This window comes from Zingiber officinale, chromosome 5A (assembly GCF_018446385.1).
Source record: "Zingiber officinale cultivar Zhangliang chromosome 5A, Zo_v1.1, whole genome shotgun sequence".
NCBI classification, from domain to species: Eukaryota; Viridiplantae; Streptophyta; class Magnoliopsida; order Zingiberales; family Zingiberaceae; genus Zingiber; species Zingiber officinale.
Window position 1 is genome coordinate 112,135,648 of NC_055994.1, and position 14,122 is coordinate 112,149,769.

At 36.2% G+C, this 14,122-nt stretch overlaps 1 protein-coding gene across 5 annotated transcripts in view; it reads right to left on the bottom strand.

The window, feature by feature from the left end:
• The window catches only part of LOC121981396 (CRM-domain containing factor CFM2, chloroplastic-like), a 32,389-nt gene extending 18,527 nt beyond the window's left edge, over positions 1–13,862 (bottom strand). For all 5 annotated transcript variants that reach the window (XR_006111807.1, XM_042533888.1, XM_042533887.1 and 2 more), the window contains exons 1-3: positions 13,035–13,862; positions 7,966–8,485; positions 7,752–7,882 (exon numbers count right to left, since the gene is read on the bottom strand). Coding sequence is in view for 4 of the 5 variants with exons in the window: in XM_042533888.1 (XP_042389822.1) it covers positions 7,752–7,882; positions 7,966–8,485; positions 13,035–13,733 (1,350 nt within the window). In the remaining variant the exon portion in view is untranslated. The remainder of the gene's footprint in view (positions 1–7,751; positions 7,883–7,965; positions 8,486–13,034) is intronic.
• Between the last annotated feature and the right edge of the window lie 260 nt (positions 13,863–14,122).

The following is a 14,122-nucleotide window of genomic DNA, read 5'->3' on the forward strand; positions in this document are numbered from 1 at the left end:
ACACGAGGTTTCATGAAGTATATCATTCTGACTTATATAAGATTGGAATAAACCGGGCATATCTTCCTTGACATTATCACTTCGCAAAGTATGGATGGATGCTTTGAATTGAGTTTTAATCTTAGCGCAAAAGGCACAAAACAAAGAAAATAACTCTAAGCGATTTTTCATTAAATATAACTAAGTTACGAGAATAATCATCTAAAAAGCAACAACATACCTAAAATCGGGTTTAGACAAAATAGGGCAAAGACCCCAAATATCAAAATGAACTAATTCAAAAGAAATAGTAGTACGTTTATTTACCCTAGAACTTGTACTAAGACGGTGATATTTTACAAACTAACGCAACTCACAATCTAATGAAGATACATTTCCGTATTGTAGACAAAGCTTTTTGAGTAAAGGGAGCGATGGATGTCCCAACCTACAATGAGACTCGAAAGACGAAGTGACACTCGAGCAAGCAAAAGAGTTTGGGAGCAGTCAAGAATATAGAGGCCTCCAGACTCGTGTCCTTTACCAATAATCTTTTTCGTCAAAAAAAATCCTAAAATAAGCAATGATCAAGAAAAAAATAAAATGCAACTGTTAAGATTACGAGTTAGTTGACAAAGCAAATTAAAAGATAAACTAGGTAAATGTAATATAGAGGACAAAGAAAGCAAGGGGTAGGATTGATAGTGTCAGACCCTAAACACAAGATAGAGACCATAGCTAAAGTAACAGTAAGAGTGTTAGCTTTGATTGGAAAGTAAAAAAGACTAGAATTACCTGTCATATGATCCGTGATACCAGAATCAATGACATATTTGGAGGATGAGGAAATAAGGCATGCGTTTTATTTACCTGAATCGGTAATTGCAGCGATAGAGGAAGATGAAGACTTGAGTGATTCATGATATTTTAAGAACTTGGCAAATTCATCTATGGAGATAACTAATTTATTAAAGGCGTCATTAGTGAATGAAATATGGGCCAAGTGTTTTTGCTATTTTTTATACTGAAGTTTTCTACACTCAAACTTCATATGACCTGGGTTATGACAATAGTTGCATATAATATCATCTGAATTCAGCGTTCAAGCTTCAAAGTCATGTTAGCTACCTCCTTTATTGCTACTACGACTAGTTCTTCTAGGAACATAACTAGTATTGTGACTCACCAAAGCACTACTAAGCGGAATGGATGCAGTACTTTCAATACGGAGGACAAGACTGAATACATCTAAGTAAAGAAGAGACCTTATAACCAAAGAGAACTTGGACTTAGCTGACTCAAATTCAGGAGACAAACCAACAAGTAAGCTCATGATAGCCATCTGTTCTCGTTGGCGTTGGTGAAGCTTTACATCAGAGCTAAAAGGCCGCAGCATATTAAGCTTCTGTCTTCTTGAATGTTATAAAATAATTTATCAAGGCTGAACTTGTTTTTTCACATGGTAAAATGTCTTGCAAACCTCATACATGATAGAGAGATACTCTTTTCCAGAGTACAAAAATTCCAAGTAACCCATTAATTCTTTAACAAATTCGTGATTGATCAAACCAATTACCTCACTATCAATACAATTCTGTATTTGAAGGAACAAGCGAGCATCCTCTCTAAGCCATATCTACTTCGAATCATCTTGAGGGTCATTGATCAAATGACCATCTTTGTTAATACTTCGTATAAACAGACGAACGGTCTTACTCCAATGCAAATAGTTCGAACCATTTAGCTTATAGTCCATGATCTTAGACATTACAGGCACCACATCCATTACAATAGACGGCTTATTTTCATCCCTAAAAATTTATCCAAAAGGAAGTCAAACAAAAGATCTAAAGGAAGATACAAACCAAACGCGGCAACTGACTTTATGTGGGAACAGAGGAGGAAGGAGAGGGCTTTCTTCTCCTCTGTTCCTGCAAGTAAGAGAGGAGCAAGCCATTAGGGATTTTCTAACGCATGGAGGTGACAGTTCAAGGTGCTTCGGCAATTTCGAAGAGCCTGGTGGTTCGAGTTTTGGCAATTCTAATGGTTTTGGCAACAGTAGCTCTAAATCTGCTTAATCTGGCAACTTTGGCAAAGGCTCAAAGAAGGATGAAGGCTACAGTGGATGGAACGGTAGCTTCTTAGTGAGGAGATGAGTCATATGATGACCTCCTTGTATGAGCAAGACGATGGATGCAGCAGAACCCCAAGTGAACGCCAATGACAAAGAGCCCTAGATCACCACCGAAAGTAGATCACAATAGATGAGAGGGACCTTATGGGTCTAAGTCCTAGATCAGTCCCTTGAAGTGACGAATTTGAGGATGAATTGAAGACGGACAAGCAGTCCCTTTGCACGAACAAAGGCGGCAACCGGCGAAAAAGGCGGCGACGAAAGGAGTACAGGAGGTGATAGCATAAAGAGTGAAACCCTAGTGACTGGTTCACACGAACAGATAATGGAAAAAAATAAAGCGTTGAAGAAAAGGGAGAAAAGAAAAACAAAGAGAAGTAGGAAAGCAGCGGCGGAAACCTAATTTAAATCTGCACTAATACCATGTTATTTGAGATAAAAAGAATACATACTCTTTATTAAATAGTGAGATATATTTATATACAAACTAGGGATATATTTTAGGAAACTATAATTAGGATAATTAGTCTAATTGCCAAATATATATATATATATATATATATATATAAACTAATATGGACTAATATTGTGGTAACTAATATATACCGATATGGTATCTAATACATACATAGATAATAGGGTTTTTGGATTGAAAAAAAATGCAGCCCGGTGCATGAGGGTTTTTTTGGATTGAACACAAAAAATAGTAAACTGAAAATAAATGCAACGGACAGGAATGTAAATGCACTAAACAATAGCTGTAAAGAAATTAACTCGTGCATTCTAATCTAGTCTGATCTACTTGGCTTGCATTCAAAATGAATAACGGTAACTCATAATATTTAAACGAAACAAAGCATTGTAGAGATTAAATGAATTTATATGCATTGACTGAAATAAAAGTAGTGTAAGAGAAATTAAACCAAACACGTTGCAAGCAAAAGAACTAGACAAAACTAAGCACCAAAGGTGGAGCCAAGCCTCTGATCAAGGTGAATGATTGCGAATGATGCTTGCGGATGAGAAGAGGTAGGAGATCCCCATGTCGCCTTCTCCTACAAAATTGCTGCCTTTTGCTTACCGGAAACGAATGATGCGGATTGAACTCAAGAATCCCAAGAGCTCGTGGTGGCGTTGTGCGCAAAGCTAGGAATCCCAAAGCTCGCGGACAAGAGGTGGATGTGTGAGACGCGGAGCTAGGAATCCCATAGCTCCAAAAGAGATGGCGAACGAACACTTGAATCCCATAGTTCACGGATAGATGTTGCAATGGCCTAAGGTTAGAGATGGTGATGGGAATCCCCTTTCGTCCCTTCTCCTCGATGGATGGAAGCACACCGGATAGAGGTGAGCTACGTGAGAGATGACGATGGGAATCCCCTTTCGTCTCTTCTCTTTGATGGATGGGCATAGATATACTTCCCTCGATGAGGAAAGGAATCCTCTTTCCTTGAGGTGTCGGTGATGATGGAGGTGGCCGCCTTAGATGGAGATGGTCGGTGGTGGCTTTTGATGGGTGAGGATGTTGATGGAGCCTCTCCCGATCAGGAGAGGATGAGGACTCCCGATGAAGGTGGAGGCGTGACCTAATATGAATGCTCCCTTTCTGAGAGAAAATCGGCCTCTTCAAGTGGTGAACTGCCACCACATGCCACGGCCGTGTCATGTCATGGGACACAGCCAGACCATGTGGGCTGCTGTAGAGAGCCTAGTCAGCTCACACGAAGGAATCAGCAAGAGACACAGCTAGGTTGTGTCGGGGGAACATTCATATTTTAAGAAATAATGCCAAAAATATAGCGAAATTGCAATAAAGCTCGAAATATGCCTTTGCTTGTAAAATATAATATGAATAAGAATTTAGGCAAACAAGAGGATTAAAATGTCAAGCATGAAAACAAAAGGAATACATAAAAATGTTAGTTATCAACACTCGAGAGACTAGAAAGGACAAGGAGTATCGGAGACGATGAGACTTGAGGCAGAAGATGCAAGCGAGCGAGAAGGATTGTACAGGAAGGGAGCCGACAAGCTCGGTGCATCCGAGGTATGAGAAGCTTAGCGAAAGAATACTCTAGTGGAACGAGAATGGCGCATGGAGAGTGAGTCATAAAGGCTCGGTGGATCCGAGAGATAAGAAGTCAGGAGGAAGTTTGGCAAGGTAAACTGGTGAGCTGAGTTGAGTTGTACTCGGGACGAGGGTAGAAAAACTCAACCTAGGCGGACTTGGTCGTAGTGGACTAAGTCAAAGTTGAGCAACCGGAATAGGATTCTGGACGACTAAACTCCAGGTGACCGAAAATGCTTAAGACGACCCAATGCATTATAAACTTATCCTTTAGACAGGTCTAAGAACTAAACGATTCGAGTGGTCTGAGCAACTGAAAGGACCTAAAGGCGACTAGAAGCACACATGGAGTATAAGGCCAAGTGAGACGGTCAGAGATTCGGATTTGACCAGGTGTCCAAGCGACCGGCGATAGTCCGCAACCGAAAGGGTGCCAAGTCAACCAGATCATAAAAAAGGCAACTTGTTCGTGGATGAGAGTGGTGGCTGATTCAACAATGTCCGAGAGACCGAATCAGTGCCATGCCATCAAGTCGATAGGTGAAGACCATAGGCTATAAAAGGAAGCATGAGGCTCAAAGACAGTACACACCACCCTCGAAATTAACTGCTCTACTTTCGTTCTTTATTAAACCGGTGTTCCTTTTGTACTCAACTTTATATAAGAGGTTTTTCCACCTCCAGCATTCTACCGAAGAGGAGAAAGTGGACGACGTCGTGCAAGAGGAACTTTGTGTCTCCTCCTTATGGTTTATCGATTTATTGTTTACTATGTGAGTGTCTTTGTTAAGTAATTAGCAAGAGAAAGAAGTTAATTTTATTTGCAGGTTTGCTATTCACCACCTCCTCCTCTAGCAATCCTAAGCTCCCGATACACTTACACATGCAATGTCAACGCGTAATTTGTTCATCATTCAGACCATTCCTGCAACCTCTCCACATCTGATGTATGTCTTGGTTCCTCGATGCACCGTATAAGTTGTCTAGTTGTGCTGCATTTGGATAGTGGGTTGGTTGAGTTCTTAGTTATAATAACTCCTGTCAGAGTACTCCATGCAGCTCCATACATTGAACATTATGTGACATCACCCATTTTTGTCAAGTGACTTATACACAAGACTAAAGTTCAACAATAGTTGAGAAGTTTCTCCAATTCCATAATGACTCATTAGTCAAGAAGTGAAGTCAATGAATCAAGAACTCAATTTAAATGAAACTGACGAGAGGTTCAGAAGGCCTGTGATTTAGTGCAAAGAGGTCCTTGAAAAAAAGAAAGACTTGCTTGACTTTGTCCGTTGAGCAATTGAATTTCCCAAGGCATGAAACAGAAAAAATGAGTGCTTTGGATCACATGGAAGTTCAAGTTATTACGCTTATTCATTAATAATTTTCTCTTAAGACAAAAGAGACCAAACTCCAAAGAAATTATCACAAAGATAACTAAGAGCTTGACCACTAATTACTGGCAAGGTTGTAGTTTCATGAATTATCACTCCAAAAATCTAATTATGCACATGCAAGTTACAGAACTGTGTCACTCAATTCTATGACTACAATAGTGATTCCGGTATAAGATGTAGGACTAAGTCATGTGTATGACCAAATTTAGTCATCCAGATACAATTATTTAAAATTGTGTACCGTGCCGGGTGAAACCATCAGAATTTGTTGTTCCGCCTCCAACCTGTCACCACCGCGATCCCGCAACGACCTCCACAAGGTTGTCGAGCCCCCTTGATCCCGCAATTTTTTTCATTTTAAAAAAAAAAAATATATATATATATATATATTATTTTTTATTTTTTAAAAATATTTAAGTTAAAATTAAATTTTTTAATTAATATATTTTATATTAAAAATATTAAAATCATATCGATACAGTACAGTATGATACTGAAATTATATCGTTTTCATCATAAACTGAAACTCTGATATAGGTCAAAATTTTAAACCATGGCAAATACAATGTGTGACCAATGGCTTTGAGCATGCAGTGACTACCATGGTTGACAGTATTAGAATTGGTATCGAAAATTCTAAAATATCAAGTGATAGTTGTATAGGTCAGATCAGAACTGATAAAAAAAATTGAAAATCATATGTATATATATGGAAAGAACAAAAATTAAAATTTTAATCAATTATAATTCTGATCAATTCAATATTAATTAATATAATTAACTTATGTCAATAACACTATATTAAAAATGTGATTTAAATGAATATAAGTGTAATTAGATTGATCAAATAAGAATTTGAATTAATGTAATCCAAGTGATCTATGATTTTAAATCTGATTAATTAAATAAAATTATTTGATTTAAAATATGATTTAAAGTAACTCTTATTTCAAATCTGATTTAAAACATTTATTAATCAATTTTAATCATATTGTAAGAGCTAAATTGATGTGTTTAGGAGATGATCCAATGATATATAGAATATTCATATTTTAGTAGCAACATTAATTGTAACTATTTGACAATGACATGGGCATTGTAATCAATATAGCAATCAAGCCTTGTCCCAATAAGTGAAATTAGTTATATGGATCCTCCTATGCCATTAGCCCCAACTATATTATCATCTATATTTAAATAAATTTTGTGTTGTTTTATCGTTGCAAACCATTTTTTTTGTGTCTTCCTCTTCCTCGTTTAATGTGCTTATTTATCACACATAGGTTGAGGATTGCACTAGGTTGTCAGCCAACATCAAACATAAGTGAATGTTCTATAGATGGCATTGTAATCAATAACCAATATATTATAATTGTTGCAATGCACACACCATTAATGTAAACATTTTGATAGTGATTTTTGGTATCTTTTACCAACTCTCAGTAAAATCATCACTAGCTCGTTTCCTGACCTCCACTTAGTTGGTCCTTTTTTGAATTGTAGATAAATGTTTTAATAAAGTTCATACTCATTATTGAAATTTTCAACAATCACCATGAAAAGATTGGATTGTCATAGTGTAAAGAGCATATGCAAGCAATCTTTCAGATACACATGCAAAATATAAAATAGGGAATGCTTATCATGCAACTTCAAGCTTCTTAATGCTCACTTTTGGTTATGTCATGTTAGGCAGGATTGTACTGTCATGGTGCACTACCTTATGATCCTAAAATGTTTTAACACAATTTTAATCTATTGTAATTCACAAATGTAATATGTCATTGCCTGAACTTGACTTCAACACTTGATCTGAATCTTTGAATCCTTCTGATCATAAGACGATTTCACCAACGAAAGTTAAGTAGTTAACTACCCTATGGTAGTGTTCTATTGGTTAACATTCCTCGTAATCTACATTTTGCCCAAAAGATTATCTAAAGTGGTATGTGGCTTATGTTATTTGTCCATTTATAGTCCAAGGTAGGCCACCCTTCCTCCACATGCCAAATGCAAGAGTAACTATGACGGTTAATCACACAATAAATTACACCTTTCATAAACAATTAAATCAAAGGCATAATACTAGACCACAAACAAAGCAAACATACAGATCCAAATGGAGAAAACAAGGAGTTTCATGCATGGAAATAACTGAAAATATACTTACCTTTAATTCCTCAGCCATCATAACACTATTTGTATTTTGAACACCCCTTTTAATAGCAATTTTGGCAATCTCACATTTTTCCCATAGTTTCATCATAGAAACAGCCAATCCTTGAAGATTTGTGTTCCTCCCTTCAGAAGAATACATGTGTGAATGTTGTAGCACACAAACATATAGTAGAGAATAATTTTAATTAAGGAATAAATGTACTCACCTAATGCAAAGTGGCATGGTAAAGGACGCCCAAGCCTCTTCAATATGGTCATTTCTCGATCTGTTAGCTTGGGCTTTATGCCAAATGGAAGAAGCCGAAAAGGCTTGCGAAAACCAGGGACAACAGCTGGCAATAAATCAGCATCAATGGGCAAAGGGGCACATCCCCACCAATCACTAAAACGTGGGCCTAACCCATCTAACAATCTGTCAGCTTCTTCTTCAAGTTGAAGTTCTCCTTCAATTTTCTGATGCGCCTTCTTAGAAGAACCAACTCCCACAATGAAAGAGGATTGAGACTGACTAGCAGGTGACTCAGTAGATGAATCTGCGGAAAGCATCGGTAGCAAGCTAGCCTCTTGTGAATTGGTTGGTTCATTATGCATGCCAGATGATAAAGAAGTTTCATTAAATATTTTGTCCTTGTCTTCATGGAAGTAGCAAGGGTATTTGTAATCTACCCCTCTGTACAAGATGATTATACTTCCAGATCTCCAGACCACCAAACCTCCAGTTTTTCTCTGGCAGTTACAGATCCTAATTAGAAAATGTAACTAGGATGTTCATCAATAGGAAAAGAAGGATCAACCAAACTTTTCAGGGAAACATTAACCTAATTTACTTTCAAAGAACAACAAATGTTATAGAAGAAAATAGAACTGTGAATTATCCAAATATTTATACAAAATCATGATCGGAGTGGATAAACATTGTCTATGAGCTATGCTAATTTTATTTTTTTGTTGTTATTTGTTTGTTTTGAAGAATTATATGGCATTATTCATAAGCAAGGTCTTAAACATTCTTCGACTGTCTCGATTATGTCCAACAAAAGATGGATTAGTTAGAAACAAACTTAGCTCAATTGTGAACTTTAGCGTTCTGAGTTGTCAACATTTCTCCACAAAATGGAAAACATACTCCGAACTAGATAAAATTCCTTACAGTCATGAAATATGTAATAAAGATGGCAAAATTAAAACAGAAATGTGTGCTGATCCTAAAAAGTTTAGACAAATAATCAAATCACTATCTATAATCACTATGATTATGATTAATCTGATTATAATTAATTTTATTAGTATGATAGAAATAGTTATTGATTACATTAGCTTTAATAGTTATCTTTGGTATAAATATATGATTATTATTATTAGTTATGAAATACATTAATACCTCATATTTTTGCCCAACTCTTGTGTCCTTCACACTTGTCTTCCTCTCCTGCAGACACACAACACGTCCACTATAAAGATTTTTCATAGCCATTGGCAGAATCAAGCCAACAGCCAAAAGCCCTCCATCCATAAAATGATGATCCATATTGGCATCAAGTCTCCATTCCTTATCTTCCCATGAACAATCCTCACGACAGCAACCTTCTCCCTGTTGCGCGCTGCATCTCACAAACTCCATTCTCCTCTGATCCTCTCTACTGTTCTTCAACCTTAATCAATTTCCAAAAGCGTCTAGTTGGAACCATTCAACCACTGAAACCAATCTTCCAAATCTCTCCCAGTATCAGTTGTGTTTCTAGTCAACAACAATTTATATTGATTGAGCTTGATTTCTCTGGAGAAACTGGATCAGATCAGCAATCTAATTTGTCATCCATGATTGCAAGTTTTAACCATGTTGATGCCAGAACAATAGCTGTTGCATTATATTTCTAGTAATGAGAAGAAAACATATGATGTTTACAAAGGCAATTGATATCATGGTTTGAAATTTCATACCATGTTCGACGGCACGAACAAAACGTATCATTTCAATAAATTAACGAAACTTGATACTATTTGCACACATAATTTATCCTATGTTATTATGTCAATCATATCAATGAGGAACATAAACCCCTCCCACCCTAGCCAATTTGGCGGTCGGTTATAAGCTGACCCAGTGATTTATCTCCCTTCATACAACCTAGGGACGGGCTGTGAGGGGTGTCGGGGGTAAGTGTAATCACATTTTCCTACAATCATGTATAACGACACATGACAGCACTTGACATGCATTAAAACACATCAAGATAAATTGAAAAAATGTTTGTTATTTTTTTGTAACTTTTATGTATAATACATTGTCAAAATTGTATCATTCTAGAGACAGAAAGTCCAAAATTAGGAATGTAACTGTGTTCTCTTCCTTGTTTTCATACTCTTCCTCCTTTCTCCTCCAATTCTCCAATGGCACTATATATCAAAACTCAGTATTGTTCCAATTATAATCCGAAATTGCATCACTGCTCAAGATTTTGAACCTTGGTTGAAATTGAAACATTAAAAAGCATATTGTTGTTTCACTCATGGAAACATCACTAATGAAAAGGTAAAATCCAATTTATGCATTATTTTCATCAATAATACAATAATTATTTTCATCATACACCTCTTCATAAGACTTGAACAATCAAAAAATGAAAAACATTAATTTACTCATTCGTGTATGATTTTGCCAAAGAGTGTGTGATGCAATAAACAAAGGTTCAAAATCTCAAGTCATGCTGGAGTTTTGATCTTCAAATGGAACAATATTGTTTCAGCATCATGCCGACATTCTGATGTATGGTGTCAGTGATGAATTAAAAGTTGCAGGAGGAAGAAATGAAGCATATGAAGGAGTTATTGTATGCACCAAGTTGTATTGAATTTCAGTAATTTAATAGTATAAAATATTATGACTGTTTCAACTGGCATGGTACAATATTTCAAACCATACAATGAACAAGTTGCATTAGCTACAATTAAATAAGGTCCACTACCTCGATTTTACACCACATCTGAACTTTATTCAAGGCTCAAAATGCCTTAAATCATTTTAAACTACACTAATAGAGTTCTCTATGATCTCCCCAACCCTTCACATCTTCTCTAATTGATTCAACTTGTCTTGTAGAATTTAGCAATGATTTTTTTATCATTTCTCAAATAATGTTAGCATAATTTTTGTCATTTAATTTTCTATTGGAATTACATCTAATTACATCCAAATAGTCCTATTTATCATTACATCTTTGTAATAACCTAAACATTGATCATCATATGTCACCTCTATTGAACTAAGTTTTTATACATCTTTGTCTCTATATAGCTAGAACCCTAACTTAAAGTATGGTTGATCATGCCTTAGTTTGTAAAAGTTCCTTTCTTAAGGAGTGCATGACAGTGGCACAAAACTTTTAAAGTTCATCCTGGCAGACATATGCACTTTAATCCTATTAATACTTTTATTAATATCTCCTCATTAATAATCAATATGAGATAGTTGAACTCCTAGAAGAATTTCATATTCCTTCATTTTCCCACTTCTCCTGAACTTTAAGTTTTAAATTTTTAAAGTACCTCAGAAAATTTCAAGTTTCAAGATTATCTTATTTACACTCTCATTAAATAGCACATTCTGCAACAGATTTATATTGAAAATAAAAGCACAAGAACATAGGGAAGACCCTTGATGCAAACTTATAATTATTATGAAAGAATAATTCAGTACACTCTTACTAGTTACATCACTAGAATCACCATTGGCACTCTCAAGCCCTATTTTTTAATAAAAAAAGTTAAGGAAAGCATTAGAATATGGCACCCTGTGCTAGAAGAAGTTAAACCGACGAGCATGGATATAAATGGTATTTGTTTAAGGATATGTCATCACCCATAAATAATGCAACAGACCTTCACTAACCAAGTACTTTGATATGCAAAAGGTGCACTACAAAGTTTCATACAAGTAACTGATCACATCATTGTCCAAATATGATGCAAAATAACAACAGTTCTTGCATTGCTGTGGGCCAATATGGGTAAGGAAACTAGCCCATGGATATAAGCTTAGGTTCATTATTTGGAATGTAGAGGACTTTCGAGTAAAGGACTTGAATTAGTAAATTTAATGTTAAGAGAAAAATAAACATAATATGCATATAGGATACAAAATGGGTTGAAGAAATAACTACAGAAAATAAGGAATGCATGTTTCAAGAATAGGTATGCGGGAAAAGTTTTAGAAAACAAATGGAGTAGGTATTATCTTTAATAAGGATGATAAGGATAAGGTAGTTGAGGTTAAGAGAAATTGAAGATTGAACTATTGTACTAAAATTGATTCTTGAAAATGAGACAAACATTTATGGCTGCAAGTATGATTACAAGCTCAAATCAAAATCAAAATTTAAGGAGATCTTAGAAGAAATTATTCACTGTTTACCTATAAAAAACTTATTCATGGAAGAGGTGTAAATAGACAAGTAAAGAAAACCCTATGGGGGATGCAGAGATGTACATTTAGGTTTTAGGTTTGAGGAAAGAAACGACGACCTTAGTACAAATTGAATTAGGCAGCTAGTGTTTATGATGTTATAATTACTAATTATTAAAAGTATTTTAAATAACAGCTTCAATAATTTTTTAAAGGGAATATTTTAAATAACTTTAATTAAATCATGTTCATCATATGCATCGATCAATTGTTTTCATGCAAATTTGAAAATATATATTTTTAAAATAATGTGTCTTGTCTTGGTTGTCATCATCCATCAAATGCAAGTTTAAAACTTAAGGTAAACTTTAAGAAATATTATCTATTTTGACTCAAAATAAATTTATATTGATTCAGCTTATTCAATTGTGTTTAGAAAATCAAAGTATGAAAGATATTTCATTTTCTAAATTGAATTCCATAGAAATATATATTTTTTAATTGTCATGAAACAGTCATTTATCTTCAATTAATTACATATTTAAGCTACCTTATCTAATTAAAGTACCTTTTATATTCCAATTTCAGTTGTTAAACACGTTTTGGTGAAAATTAAGATTACTAAGTTCAAATTTTTGTCTTTACGTACCATATTGCTAAATTTAGATTCATTAATTAGATTAGGCTGATATACAGATGGTTGAATTATATTCATATATAATTGTTCAATACAAGCGCTCCGAAAGTCATAAACAACAAAACCTCCTGATCATGTTAGATAACTATTTGTTCAATCTCATACCTCATATCAAAATTAATCATTTGTAGATTAGAAATCAAAAAAACAATGTTAAATTTATTTTAAAATTTTACCTCCAAAATCTCATGAGTTCTCTTCATATTCATCCGGCACAAGTCCTCGCACTTAATCTTCACCAGCTCTGACCGCCGCCATCGCTCATGGATCCCATTTACAATCCCCTCAGTGATTCCAGCCTTTCCTATCTTCAATCGCTTCTCCAACCGCACTCCCTCCCTCCTCAGCCTCTTCAGCTCCTCTGGCGGTATGGTCAACTCTGCTACAGTCGGTGGTGGTTCCGAATCCTTCCTAGCCCTGGCCTCCGCCTTCCTCACCTTATCCCTCGTCCAAAGGTGGTGAAACCGATTGATAGTGACCCCGGATCCTGGCTGAGGAACCGGGTGCTCCGGGGTGCTCCAGCTCGAATCGATAGTGTAACCGACGCGATGCGTGAGTATTTCCCCAGGGGTGGGAATAAAGATCTCGCCAGCGGATCCGGGGCCGGTGGTGGGGCGATCGTCGGCGGAGGAAGGCGGATGTTGCTCGAGGAAGCCAAGGCTGCGGAGCTTCTCGGAGATTCTTTGGATGGCGGACTGGCTGACGGTTTGCGGGGTGGGAGTGGCTTGCGGGGGGTGGGTTCCCTTGAGGGGTTTTCTAGGGTTTTGAGAGGGGAGGGCGCATCGAGGAGAGGGGAATCGGGGCAAAGTAAGGAGGTGGGCGTTGAGGGGTTTGGAGAAGGGGATGGGAGGAGGAGGCGATAGGTAAATGGGCATTGTTAGTTGCAGTAGAGAGACAGGAAAGAGTGAGGGCGCTAGCGAACTCCATACCACATTATTAGTCGGCAGCAGAGAGAGGGAGGGAGAGGGAGAGAGCGTTAGCCAACTCTCCGCGATTATGGCCAGTGGCGGGGATAAGGTCATTGGCATGACGGGGACCAATCCAATTAATGTAAACGGGCCTTGGTCCAGATCCATCGTCCAAAAATATTCCTTCTTAAAAAAATATTAAAATAATATTTTATCATATTTTTTTATTTAAAAAAGAACTCGAATATTGTCTTGTTAGAGTAGTTATGATCATAATTATTGCAACACAAGTAAAATTATTTCCATTTGATTAAAATTATTATAAATAGAATATGATTATATTAAAATATTAATTT